Here is a 14,861-nt window from a genome sequence, read left to right as displayed (position 1 = left end):
TTTGCATTAAAAAATCTACAGGAGGTGAAAATTGGTGAAAATTTCGTGCAATCAGACCAACAGTTGCAGAAAAAACCAATCTAAAAGAAAAACAGTTCCAAAAACCATGGAATAAGAATAAACATAAAAATAATAGTTCCACAGCATGAAAGGCATGTGGTGCCCTAATTGATATTTTCATATGTTCACTTCAGATCTCTTATAAAGAGCCTCAATGCAGGTGGAATCTATTAGGCCCACCAGGTCTGTGCAATGGTTTCCCTACATCTGATTGTTTGTGCACACGTTATTATTTTAAGTAGCGAGCTTCAAGCAAGGAAGCAACCACCATGTACCATTTTTAAAGGGAAATCGAAACGCAATTTCTTTTTCTTTTCTGAAAACAGTGTAATTTGAAGGGAATTTTTTTTTGTTTGTTTGTTTTTGCCAATCCCAAATTCTCGAAAAAGCCCTCGTGTCGATTTTCGATTTTGCCAGTGACATTACATGATGAACTCACCTTGATCCAAATTACGGTTTTTCATAGAGAACATTGAACAAACCCTGGTGTTGGGCTAGCGGCTAGGGTGCCGGCCTATGATCCTAGGATCCTGGGTTCGAATCCCGGTCGATCGCTGAATTTAACGCCAGGGGGGTTGACTCAGCCTGTCATCCTTCCGAGGTCGGCTAATTGAGTACCTGTTCACTGGTAATTCCCTGTTTGTCGTTAAAGGCGGCAAAAAGGGTTGGCGTCAGGAAGGGCATCCGGCCGTAAAACATTGCTTCAAAAAGGGGACCAAAAAACAACAACAACCACGGTTCCCGAAAAAGGCCAACCCCCGCTTTGCGGGGAAAAATGGCCTCTAAAGGTGGTTATTTTATTTTTATTATATAGAGAACAGTGTATTTTGAGCTCAGATTCCGATACTGATTCCACTGTCGTTAGCAACTCTGAAGGTACTCGGTATGATGAAACTGATCAGTGGGATTGTGAGGAAACTATTGGAGATAAAATTAGTGATGGAATCTCTTTTAGGGGAATTGTGGAGCCGTTTCGTTTCGAGCCTTATGTGAACGATTCAGATGAAAATGGTATTGGTGAAGATGGCGGTGTTATTTTAGCAGTGCAGCTGAAAATGTCGGTCACATGTTCACTACATATTGGTGGGATTTGTTTCTCTATTCAATTGACGGTTCATCAGGGATTTTGTGCACACAAAACTTTATGAATTTCTGTTTCACATAAAAGAAAGCGTTTCGTTGTGTCATTTGTTGTACTAAATATATTAACAAGCAAAGTTGTCCAGGTCTTTTTGGAACACCCTGTATTACTCCAGAAGATACAATGCAACACAGCACGGACTTGTCACAGCACAGAACAACACAGCACAGAAAAACACAGCACAGGCACCGTCCAGGCACACTTGGACAAAGCCAACCAAATGGACGATGAGTGCTTTGTCCTACCTTTGCACGCTGACTCGGTATCCTGTATGTTACAGGATCCTCCGGTTTCATACTTCCCTGGGACACCATTTTTCTGAGGTCATGCCATGCTGTTACTGTGTCGTGTCCGTGCCGTGCCGTGTCATGCTGTGTTGATGGCCCACCCCAGTGGAGGGGAGGTGTGGCGTGGTTGTGGGTATTGTTAGCAAGGGTGACTGTTGATGGTGGTTATTGTTAGCTAGGGGGATTGCAGAGGGGTAGGGGTGTGGAATGGTGGAAGGTATTATGAGGGTGGTGGTTGATGGGGGATTGTGGGTGGATGGTTGGGGAGGAAGGGGCAAGGGGTGTGGGGAGGTCGTCATAGGTATTGTTCGCTATGGTGATGGTGGAGTGGGGTGCGGTGTTGGATGGTCTTACAGTTTCGAGCGATGGCTGTTTCTTCCACTTAATTGTGAGGGTGGCATCCTCTCCCAATCATGGCGGATAACCCCAATAGCCATCTCTGTTGTTTCATAACACTGCTCTGTGAAATGTTTGAGCACAAAAGCGAACATTTTGTAGGCCCGATCAACAATCGGGTATTTTGGACAAACCTCGTCCAATTTCTGGCAACTCTCAAATCTTCCGGTCATTGGTGCAGCATGAAACCATCTCGGTTTATATTACTACAACCGCACCACCAAGGACGCATCGACCCGGTATATTTGTAGAAATTCGACAATTAATTGCTGTTTGAGTTCAATCGTACCGTGATGTAACCCGTAAATAATGCGGAAGTGGCGGTCGACTTAATGGTATGACGTCATGGCTAATTGTGAAGAAGAAGATTTCGACTTTTAATTGCAAAATTACCGACTTTACACATTACAAATCGTAAAAAGAGACATCTATTTTGTAGGGTATCAAGGGCTAGATTAGTGTTGAGGTGGTCTGGGCATTTCGGTTCCCCTTTAAAGTCTATGCTCTAACCATGGCACCACAAAGTCTGGTTTATTTCTATCATTTGATTAAAGTATGATGTGGATGTTGTGTTTTCAGTAAAAATCAAAATATAACGATGAATAGTTTCAATAAGACTGCAACTCATGAAATATATTTTCTTTTATGCCTTGTGTACACAGTACTTATATTTTAAATTGCATCACTTCCCTATAGCCACAAGTCCCGGGTGAAAGGCTTTCTTCGGCTTAAAATGGCCTACCTCCCACGGAATGGTGTCAATGAAGATTCAAGTGAACAAACAGAGGAATCTGAGGTATGGTGGAAGGTCACTAATAAACTTATTCCCCAATGTCTCCACATGATGTAATTTGTTGTATGGCTCGCACCTCTCAGGAAAGATGATTTTGCAAATTGTTTATCATAGTACTGGGATGTTTCAAACATTTACATGCTTTTTTTTTATTTACTAGGGTTCATGATTGATCCAGATCCTCAGTAGGTTTGACCACATGTTTGGCTTTTTAGACACACCCCCCTCCCCCCTGGGCGACACTGATTGTCCTCCTAACTCAGCAATATTTAGAGACCCTGAACCTCAAACAATAAGTGAAGGTAGAGTCACTGAATGTCTGCTGCATTTGGCTCGACTTCACATCTATTTACGATTTATTCATGTATTTATTTTACAAAGTACACTGTCCACTGAACAGATCGTCAACCTCACCACATAGTCACCATTTTAAAAACATTATCCTAGCATCCACTGCCAAAAACACAACCTTTGCCTTTTGTTTTTTTTCCTTTTTCTAATACATGGTCAAGGCTCGTGGAAGAGCTCGGACACATAACAGATTAGGACACAACATAACAAAGGAAAAGCAGAAAAAGGGGAAACATCAACAGCAGGGCGCAGTGAGAGATGAGACGGACAAACAAGGAAAGCAGGTAACAATGATGGGGAAGGGAGAACACAAGGGGTGGACAAGATGGATACCAGTTATGCATGGTTTTGGATGAGGGATGACTTGAGATGGTGGTGAACAGCTGTCTTGAAGACCTTGAGGGAAGAATGAGAATGAAGTGAGTGTGAAAGGTGGTTCCACAGGCAAGAAAGAAGAAGAATAAATGAGTGGAGATGTGCAGTGGTTCTGGATTTCGGCAGTTTCACAAGGAGGGGGTTGCTGGCGGACCGTGTGCTTCCTGCAGATACATAGGGGGGCGGGGGGCAGAGCACAGAAACGGTAGAGGGTGCAAGACCAGCAATGAGGCAGAAGAAGCCCGAGAGACCACCGACCTGTCAGTGATGGCGAAGTGATAGGCGCATCGACCCGACTTCATTGCGATAGATTCCAATGATCTTGAAAGCCTTTGCTGGCTATCCTGCCTCACATCTTGCTCAGCTTGGCTTCGTGGAAACAGAGGGAAGAGGAGAGCAGTAGGCTACTCCATCAAACTGTGGGTGAAGGCCTTGTAGGTGAATAGGAGCTTGGGTGTGCCAAGGAAGGACTTTGCATGACAGAGAATGTCCAGTCGGCGTCTGGCTTTGGAGGCCAACTTCGAAATGTTGCTTGCCCAAGAGAGATCATAGCCGAGTGTGAGACCCACGATTTTGAGTGACTAAAACTCTTCGAGAGAGTTGTTGGGAAAGTAGATGGGAGTGTTTGCAGTCCGATCCTTTCGGAGAGAGAGAGAGTGAGTGTGTGGGATTTCTCAGGATTGAAGTGTTTGACCAGTTTGTGATTTTGTCAAGGTCTGATGAGAGGGAAGGGGCTGCAGCCTCTGTCAGAAGGATGAGGGATGTCATGGCAGAGGTTGGAGTCATCAGCAAAAAGATTGAGGATTTTCCACAGAGTCAGTGAGATCATTGATGAAGACTAGGAATAAGATGGGCCTTAGAACTGCCATGGATATAACGCAACACAGCACAGGGCTTTTTTTAATTTAGTTGTCAGCTTGGCTCCTTTGCCACAGGGAGATAGGCAGAGAGCTTAGCAAGCAAAGCAGGATGCTTGACTGTGACGAACGCCTAAGATGTGTCCAGGGAGACAGTCCTAATCTCTTGTTTGAGATTGAGGTCTGAGGGGCTCCAACCATTGCTGAGAGGAGCAGCAGAAACGTGTTTAGAGTTGAATGACCAGAATGGAATCCAAATTGATGGTCAGAGATCAGAATGTTTGAAAGCAGTAAAGATTTGACATCCGAAGGAATGATGGATTCTATGACTTTGCTTGCAATTGGAAGCAAACTCACTGGCTTGTAGTTGGTAGGGTCTCTTATGGATGAGAGTGATGTTTGCTGAAGTTCATACAGAGAAGTGGCCAGAGGACAAAGACAGACTGAATAAGTCAGGTAGAACGGACTGAATAAGAACGGCAGAGCAGGATTTGATAACACTGATGCTATTTAAGCCTGTTACGGAAGTAGGTTAAAGCTACACAGAATTTTCTCTGCCTTCTCGGGTGAGTAGACAGTTGGTACACCGGGGTAAGATTGAGACAGATCAGATCGGTTGGGTACACATGATTTGGAGACAGAGACAGTTTAGACATTTTGCCTTATCTCAGGGTAGAGTCTGCAGTACAGCTGCTTGAGGTGAGAGGCACGATGCTTCATGAGAGATTTCAAGTTATCGTCTAATATAAGTTGTTGTGGAGATAGCTGCTTGAAAAAGGTTTTCTGTAGTTTTAAAACTCGCAGGAGATGTTGCGGTAATGTTGACCTCATTTGCAGAGCAAATAAAGATGAGGAAAGAAAAATGGTTTAGCCATTCAACTGCTTGTGGGTTTGCACCTTTAGCAATACTTTTGACACTTTTACACATTTTACATTGCATAAGAGAGATGCACAGATTCATCCCATCTCGTCTTCAATTATTGTACTCTTATTACCACCCATGGTACACTGAATCCTGTGCTGAGGCAGTTGCCCTGAAACAACATGTCTTCTCTTCCTGGAAAGCAAACCCAACCGAAAGCAATCTCCACTCATTCCACCAAGCTCGCAATAAGTGTGTGTCCTCTCTCAGGAGAGCCAGAAAACAACTTCTGTCCAATTTCACGATTGAAATTTCTAACATGTCTCCTTACTCTAAAACATGGTGGTGCCTTGTTAAGTCTGTCCCCTCTTTCTCCATCCCTTCCCTATCTTCAAATGGCACAGCAGCTGACTATACGCGTGAGAAGGCCGAATGCCTCAATTCTGTGTTTGCTTCCAAATCTTGTTCAAACTTCTGCTACACTTGTTGTTTTCTGCACCGGAAGAGATGTTTTTGAGAACCCTCAGCTCTGCTTTTGTAACTGGACTGGAGGACATCAGCTCTTGTGTCCTTAAAACCTGCTCTGCTGCTCTTGCATTCTTGCTGCTCATAAGTTCATCCCTCATCCAAACCATAGTCTTTTCTACCGCCGTTAACAACCCCCTCATCCACAAGCTCACCTCTTTCCAAATTCACAGTTTTCCTTCCTGAGTTTGCCTCTCGATCCATCTTGTCCACCACTTAACTCCACCCCTCATTCCTCCCCACACCCATTGTTTGTGTGTTTGGTCTCCCTCCATTTTGTCCTTCAACCCTCCTGTTTGTGTTTCTTCCTCTCTCTACTGTTGCTTTTGTTCTGTTGTGTCCTTATCTATTCATTGTACTTGCTCTTTCACGAGCCTCAACTATGTATACAAAAAGTGGAGTATTGTTAGTTGCGAAAACCCTCAAGCATGAAAGATATGTCCTTATAAATGCGTTCGACTCCATCTTAACAGGGATTTAAAGAGATCTTTTTCTATTTTTTGATTGAGTTCAGGTGATTGCAGCTTCGTAAATGTGCTACTGAACTTTGATTAAATCGCATGATCCCTTGGTGAAATGCAAGGAGGATGAAATGAAATGGTGTGAATGTTGCCACCACTAAAGATTTCCTTTTCTCAATAAGGTTTAAAAAGGGTTGTCTTTTTCAGTCACTGAGCTGTAATTGTGTGATGTGCAGCCTGGATGGGAAGTGGTTGATTCACCAGAGGGGGCTGTTAGCCAGCTCCAAGGACAGCAGCAGCTGCCACCTCTGCCACCTGGCTGGGAGGAGCGGCAGGACAACCTGGGCCGCACATACTACGTCAACCACCGCACTCGCACCACGCAGTGGCATAGGCCAAGTTCTGGGTGAGCAATCAGCTGCTTAAAATATTTTGGTGATATTCGTATAGAATATAATCTTTCTTATTATGCTCATTCTTGGCTTATTACAAAAATAAATATAACTTGTAAGATTGCTACTTGTGCTTTCGTCTGTGAGACGAAATGCGCAAGATTTCAGAATTTCTTGACCTTTCTCCCCAGTGTTGCACATTAAAGGTGTGCAAGAGGGGTGTTTGTTTGTTTAGATTTCCTTTCCAAAATTCACCAAGTACATGAAGCCATTGTCTAATCCTTTCCTGACTTTTGACAGTGCAAATGTTCCAGCTCTAACGAATCTGTAAAACAAACCTTTGGCAGGTAGTTGAGCTCAATATAAGTAAATAGTTTTCACCACTGTCTGTCTGTATGTGTTTGCCTGTTCATTTGTGAGTGGGATATCTCAAAAAGTTATGGACGGATTTGGACAAAACATGATGGACAGGTTGTATGTGTGGCAAGGTGCAATTGATTAGATTTTGGTGAACATTCGGATACTGTATAATTTTAAGTGATTCTTCACCATTAAGAGATGGATGGATTCGGACGACACTTATTGGTTGGATTTTTAAGGGACAAGAACAAATCTATTAGATTTCGGTTGAGGTGTGGATGCAGATCGGGCCTATCACAACAACCCAATGCCCTGAAACGGGTATGCATTAAATCCATAAATTGTCTGCAAAATATAATTGTGCAGTTTCCTCATTCTTACGTCATTGCTCCATAAAAGAAAGCCGAGAAGACCATCGACAAAAAACACAATATAAAAAAACCAAAGTCCTTAACAATCAGCAGTAACATTTGTTGACATTGCCAAAAGCAGTGAACATGAGCCCATGAATGTAACAGCATGCTCGACTTCAGTTGTGCTGTCTGTCTTACAAGAGTCTAGGATTCCAACAGTTCTCTTCCATTTAATTTGCATTTATGAACATTTCCAAAAGTACACATCTTGTTGCTGAGAACTATCTCCCATTGTTGTTTCATTGGGATATTGTTCATTTTGGAACGATTAAACTGCAAGAAACTGGTTCTTCCTGTTGCACCTCTATAAGAGAAGCCACGTGGAAATGACCCGGTCATAATTCGAGCTCTTCATTTATTAGCACCTGAGTGCCTGCACATGAACCGCATAGAACACCTTGATCGGCAGCTTCAATTAAGTAATACATGGTTGCCTTGGAGCTGAGCACCGCGTTTTGCCAGGTGGACGTTCCCCGAACGTTCTCGTATTAACCTTCACACGAGTATCATCAGCAGGATGTTTCACCTTCAACAAACCAGGCCTTCAATGTACAGTTATTATTTTTCTTTCTCATTTTAAAGAAATTAGGCGCAAAAGCCTCAAAATCGAGCTGATGCCATGAAGTGTTGTATATGAAGTGTGTTTGGAAGAAAATCGAACAAGTACATAGGCCTTGGGAGAGGGGGGGTGAGGGGGGGGGGGGGGGGGAGCAATTGGCTTAGATGGGAATGATCTCTCATTGAGCATAGGCTCTCATGTTTGAAAGTGACCATTTTTCACTTATTATTAAGCCCCCCTATAGAAAAGCATGAAGCTTATAGCTGTTGTAGGGTTTGTTTCTACAAGTAGTGCCTCAAATTTTAATGGTACCCCAGGGTTTCTTCGTCCCCCTCCCCGCTTCCCCCTGGGAGTACTAAACCACCTTTTGTTTTTTTTCCCCGTACTCCCAATTTCCGAGCTGTATCTGCACTCCCAATTTCTGAGCTGTATCTGCACTCCCAATTTCTGAGCTGTATCTGCACTCCCAATTTCTGAGCTGTATCTGCACTCCCAATTTCTGAGCTGTATCAGCACTCCCAATTTTCGAGCTGTATCTGCACTCCCAATATCTGAGCTGTATCTGCACTCCCAATTTCTGAGCTGTATCTGCACTCCCAATTTTCGAGCTGTATCTGGACTCCCAATTTCCAAGCTGTATCTGCACTCCAAATTTCCAAGCTGCATCTGCACTCCCAATTTACTGGCTGTATCTGCACTCACAATTTCTGAGCTGTTTATGCACTTCCATTTTCTGAGCGGTATATGCATTATGCACTCCCAATTTCTGAGCTGTACTGCACTCACAATTTCTGAGCTGTATCTGCACTCCCAATTTCCTAGCTCTATCTGCACTCCAAATTTCAGAGCTGTATTTGCACTCCCAATTTCTAAGCTGTATCTGCACCCCCAATTTCTGAGCTGTATCTGCACCCCCAATTTCCGAGCTGTATCTGTGCTTCCAATTTCTGAGCTGTATCTGCACTCCAAATTTCGGAGCTGTATTTGCATTCCCAATTTCTGAGCTGTATCTGCACTCCCTATCTGCACTCCCAATTTCTGAGCTGTATCTGCACTCCCAATTTCCGAGCTGTATCTGCGCTCCCAATTTCCGAGTTGTATCTGCGCTCCAAATTTCCGAGCTGTATCTGCACTCCCAATTTCCGAGCTGTATCTGCACTTCCAATTTCCGAGATGTATCTGCACTCCAAATTTCTGAGCTGTATCTGCACTCCCAATTTCTGAGCTGTATCTGCACTCCCAATTTCCGATTGTAATGACCTCCATCACCAAAGATGGATTGAGGTTATGTTTTCACCCCTGTCTGTTTATGTTTGTCTGTCTGTATGTGAGCATGATATCTCAAAAAGTTGTGGACGGCTATGGCCGAAATTTGGTGGAGAGGTTGAGTATGTGACAACGATAAAATGATTAGATTTTTAGTGAAGGTCTGGATCCGGATACTATAGTTTTTAAGTGATTATTCACCATTGAGAGATGTGGCCAAAGGCAATATATAGTGCGATATCTCAAAAGGTTGTAGACTGATTCGGACAAAACTTGGTGGTGGAGGTAACTAAATCCACCTTTGGTGGTGGAGGTAACTAAATCCACCTTTGGTGGTGGAGGTAACTAAATCCACCTTTGGTGGTGGAGGTAATAATGTGGTTTTGACTAAGCTTTTAAAAAAATCTTTGGAGTGTGCTTATTCTACGTGCGCTAAGTGTGCTTGTTGGCTTCAATACTTCCCAGGGAGCCTGCTGCAGAGGCAGACACTCACATCCAGCAGATCAACCAACAGGCGCAGAATATATTTTGTTCACGGAGACAAATCACTGAGGATTCGGAAGCAGACACTCGTGATCCTGCAGATGTAAGAGTTTGCGTAGTGTTTTTTTTTTTTCATAAACATGGTTTAGTTTCATTGTGATTTTTAAAAATGGCAGTCTGCCTTTAGTGATTGAAAAGGGACATAAAATGCAATACTCACAATGGATAGCAAAGTGCAATTAAATACATGTTACACATATTCTGGAATCAAAGGCATGTTATTTACTCGGCTCTGAGTATTGGTCATCTTTACAGATTCTCCTCCCATTTGCTGTCTGCATAATATGAAGCGAGAAATATAATGTGTGGATAATGATTTTAAAGTAGGTGGGAGTAAGAGTATGGAAGTGGAGGTGAATGCAGTGAGGGTGAAAGGGGGAGCATAGGAGTCAGAAATTCCGCTCTTTGTATATGCTTGCTTAAAACTTTATTGTTTTACTTTTGCTGACATAAAGCAGGAAGAGTTTTTGTTCACCTTTGTGGGATAAAATCACATGAATTTAAATATATACATTATCCCCTACCCCCCACTTCCCATTTTTCCCCTTTTTCATTTTAATCCCCGCCCATAGTTGAGTTGGGAGATAGTGGATACAGACGACTTCGTGCACCCAATTTCGATGACACCTCTATCTCCATCCAGCGAGCCCCCTGCACTGCCTGAAGAAGAGCTCAACAGCCGGTTCCAGGCATCTTCTTTATATCCAGAAGAACCACCGGCAGCAATGACTTCGTCTTCCACAGTGAGTGAAATCCAACCTTGTTTACAATTTATAATCCCAAGTACAGTACAGTACTTTTGTTTATAATATACCATTCCAGTTACCGTTTCTCATTATTTTGATTTCTCATAATATGGTGGATCTTGTGCACATTCGCCAATATTTGCAACTACAACACTTTATTTGTTTGTCAACATGAGCGCAGGTTTATGAAAGGTGGTTATTACTGTTACATATTTATCTTTGTGCTGTGAACCATTGGCATTCTATCGGTGGAGCACTAATTTTAAACGGCGTAGCCCATAGGGAAAAGCCATCTAGAACAGCGTTTGTATGTCCGATTGTCCGTATGTCCCCTCAAACGTACACCAATCAGAGCTGAGGATCTGGTCACATGACAGGGGTGATGTGATGTCATAACGGCGGTACGGCGGCTGACTCCGCACACCTCCATTTTGATTCAAATTTCGTTCAGGCTGAACATATCGTTGAACATGTCATATACCACAATTGCCATATTCTACCTTGACGTTTTTCATTCAGTGTGAAACACAAATAAACTGATTGTTAAAATGACCATCAAATATTGAAAGCATCGGTATTACAGGTCTTCCAACGACACAGTACTTATAGGCCTTAGGCTTCATGCCTTCATGGCTCACCTTCAGGTCGCTTCGGACAAATTAGCCCATGTTTCTTAATACAGTAGTATTGTTTTAATAATAATAATAATAATAATAATAATAATAATAATAATAGCGTTAATACTAATAATATACTAAATATATTAGTAACACTGCAATCCCTTTGTCATTATTGCAAAGTTTCTAGATTGAAGCGGTGTATGGTTGGTTCATTGTTGCCTCAAAACATAGAATCAACTAATTCATTAGTATTGTTTTCATAATAATAATAGCATTAATACTAATAATATAGTAAATATAATTGTGACACTGCAATCCCTTTGTCGTTATTGCAAAGTTTCTAGATTGAAGCGGTGTATGGTTGGTTCATTGTTGCCTCAAAACATAGAATAAACGAATTCAGTAGTATTGTTTTCATAATAATAATAGCGTTAATACTAATAATATGGCAAATATAATCGTGACACTGCAATCCCTTTGTCGTTATTGCAAAGTTTCTTGATTGGAGCAGTGTATGGTTAGTTTATTGTTGACTCGAAACATAGTTTATTTTATAAATAAACATCGAAACAAACAAAACCAGTGTCTCAATGCAAATAAAAATTAATACTTACATTATTTTCTAACTGGTGTCCCCCCACCCAGGTCATACTATCCTCTTCAATTAAAGTATCAAACAAGCCCAGCTACGCCGATGATAGACTTTCGGTCTTGTTATATAAGTCTGTACTCTCCCATCGACTTCACTGCCTGATTATGAATGTATGAAATACGAGTAGATATAACAATCTGTGACACTCACTGTGCCTTACCTCTTGGGAAAATGTATCACATTTCTTCATGATTGCTGTTTTTACTTGTGAAAATCGAAGATTTTTCAAGTATATTGGTTAGTCTTGTGCGTTATTCTGTCTGTTTGTGTGTCTGTCAGTCGCCTCCAGGTCACAATTTTCAACCGATATTCACGAAACTTCACCAAATGGTAGAGTTTGTCATAAGCAAGAAGCCTATTGTTTTTGGGGTCAAAAGGGCAAATGGTAAATAGGTCAACATAGGCCAAAGGTCACCAACGTTGTCAAATTTCTAAAATGCTAAATTTTCATCCAATTGACTTGAAATTTGAAGAGGATTTGCATATCTGGTCGCTGATTTCAACCACCAACTATTTTTGAGGTCAACATAGGCCAAATTTCTAAAATCCTCAATTTTCATCCGATTGACTTCAAATTTGAATAGGATTTTCATATCAGCTAACTGAATTCAACCACCAACTATTTTTGAGATCAGCATAGGCCAAAAGGTCAACATAGACCAAAGGTCAAACACTTTTTTTGAATTTCTAAAACAAGGGCAAAGGTCAAGGCTGCATAAAATTACTACGGGTGGGAGGCCAGAAGCAAACAGGCCATGCAGATACGGGGAATGCTAAAGCATGAAACCAATAAATTGCACATTCCTGTAGCACCCTCAGTCGTACGTCAGACATGGACAGCAAGTTCGTGATGGACTTCCATGAAAAACGTACCCGTTCACAAACAAACGGGTACGTTCACGTATAGAAACATCGATCGTGGGTCCGTGGCGAATCTGCATATGGCGATCCGTGACGTTCACGTTTAGAAAGTAGAAACCATCACGGCATGTCGTCATTTACTTGAACTCGATATCTCTTTTTTCATTCCAAACAACATAACTCCAATCACAAATTAATCACAAAATATACTTTTAACAACATTGTTAATGTTTCCTTCATTGTAAAAACTACCAAGTCAACAGTTAAAAGGATTTTAAGCCGATAGGTGTTACGGCCTTGGCAAGATCGATGGAGACAGCGATCTGTTAGCGTATAAACCACCTTTAGAGGCCATTTTTCCCCCGCAACGCGGGGGTTGGCCTTTTTCGGGGACCGTGGTTGTTGCTGTTTTTTGGTCCCCTTTTTGAAGCAATGTTTTACGGCTGGATGCCCTTCCTGCCGCCAACCCTTTTTGTCGCCTTTTACGACAAGCAGGGAATTACCAGTGAACTGGTACTCAATTAGCCGACCTCGGAAGGATGACAGGCTGAGTCAACCCCCCTGGCGTTAATTCAGCGATCGACCGGGATTCGAACCCAGGATACTAGGATCCTAAGCTGGCACCCTAGCCGCTAGCCCAACACCAGGGATTACACCGCCAAATTACATGTTAGCGTATACACCGCCAAAATAGCTATGTGGAATTTTCTCATGTAGAGATTAAACTCACGTTGTTTGAACTTTGGCCGAGGTCATTATTTACTTTTAATGATGTTTATATACGAATCAAAAAGAAGATAATTGGTTTTGGGTCGTCCTTTCTGCATATCTCGCGGGATTGTGAGTTGGAGAAATGACCGTGATGGCGGGGAGGGGGTTGGCATTCCCTCAAGCAGGGATTCCAACCCATGTCCTTATAAAAGGTCTTTGTCCGAGGTCACCGAGTCCGATCGGTGCAGCCTATCGGTGCAGCTGTGCAGCGATTGGTGCAGCCGTTTGTGCGGCACCCGGGAAAATAACGTTATGTGGGAGTCCAAACCTGGATATGCTGGAGGCCAAAGCTGAAATTGGAAAAACAATATACCCTATTTTACTCCAGGAGATCCCAGGATTACCCACCCAAAATATCGTTGCGATCGGTTCAGCCGTTTTTGTGGTACCTTCGAATGGACGGACGGACGGACAGACAGACGGGCATTTGGTGAATTATAGTAAGATGCTCAATTTTTATCCGATTGACTTGAAATTTGAAGAGGATTTGCATATCTGGTCACTGAATTCAACCACCAAGTATTTTTGAGGTCAACATAGTCCAAAAGGTCAACATAAGCCAAAAAGGTCAACAAAAGCCAAATTTCTAAAATCCTCAATTTTCATCCGATTGACTTTAACGTTTAAGAGAATTTGCATATCTGGTCACTGAATTCAACCCCCAACTATGTTTGAGGTCATCATAGGCCAACAACCTATTTTAGGGATTTCGCAAGTATCATGCTATGCACAACATATTTCTTCTTTATTTTTATTTTTTGCTCGATCGCTCGAATGACAGGCTGAGTCAACCTTCCTGGTGTTAATGCAACGACATGACAGGGGCTCAAACGCAGGACCCCAAGATCTCCAGCCAGCCACCTTAACCGTTAAGCCAACACCAGTCTTGGCATTTCTCTTATTGAGACACTAAGCTATCTGATTAATTATCAGTCAGTTGACTGTAATCGTAGGTCTTGTGCACCCACCTGTCACATTTTGCAGGTTTGCAAACTTGCAAACATGATTACCATCTTCTGCTGAAGAAAGGCCATGAACGGTTTAATTCCATGTCCTCTGCATTATCTGCAGTAAATTACCTTGTCTGATCCCATGGGGAATAACATGTTAATGATGATGTCATAGGTGCCTTCATTATGACGTCATAACTTGACAAGTAGAATGCTTGATCCGAACAGTATGAAATTTATTGTGTGATCTAGGGATAAATTGGTCGGGAAAAAAAAATGATGATGTAGATTGAAGTAGATAGGAGGGTTTTGCCAGACAGTCCTTTCAGAAAGAGATGATCCTTCAGTGACTTCCTCTACTCTTTGTAGCCAATATGTGGCTTTCAACAGAATCCTCTCATTTCCTCTTCCTCTCAAGGTTGGAGTGCCCCAAGGCAGTGTTCTGGGCCCAGTCCTATTCCTAATCCTCCTCAACGATCTCTCTGACTGTTCTGAAAATCCTCTTTGTCTCCTTGCTGATGACCCCACCCTCTGCCGTAACATCCCTCATCCTTCAGATAGGCAGGCTCTACCTCTCCCCTCTCTGCAGACCTTGATAAAATTGCAAGATGGTCAAACAC

The 14,861-nt window shown here is 42.4% G+C and overlaps 1 protein-coding gene across 8 annotated transcripts in view; it reads left to right on the top strand.

Moving 5' to 3' along the window:
* LOC137431527 (E3 ubiquitin-protein ligase NEDD4-like) overlaps positions 1–14,861 on the top strand; it is a 274,005-nt gene that overhangs the window by 187,497 nt on the left and 71,647 nt on the right. For all 8 annotated transcript variants that reach the window (XM_078782180.1, XM_068122932.2, XM_078782179.1 and 5 more), the window contains 4 exons: positions 2,581–2,680; positions 6,345–6,514; positions 9,564–9,684; positions 10,214–10,384. In XM_078782180.1, coding sequence (XP_078638306.1) covers positions 2,581–2,680; positions 6,345–6,514; positions 9,564–9,684; positions 10,214–10,384 — 562 coding nt within the window. The remainder of the gene's footprint in view (positions 1–2,580; positions 2,681–6,344; positions 6,515–9,563; positions 9,685–10,213; positions 10,385–14,861) is intronic.

Source organism: Myxine glutinosa, chromosome 7, assembly GCF_964187855.1.
Source record: "Myxine glutinosa chromosome 7, kmMyxGlut1.1, whole genome shotgun sequence".
NCBI lineage: Eukaryota > Metazoa > Chordata > Myxini > Myxiniformes > Myxinidae > Myxine > Myxine glutinosa.
The sequence above is the reverse complement of the archived record's forward strand: the minus strand, read 5'-3'. Positions and strand labels throughout refer to the sequence as shown.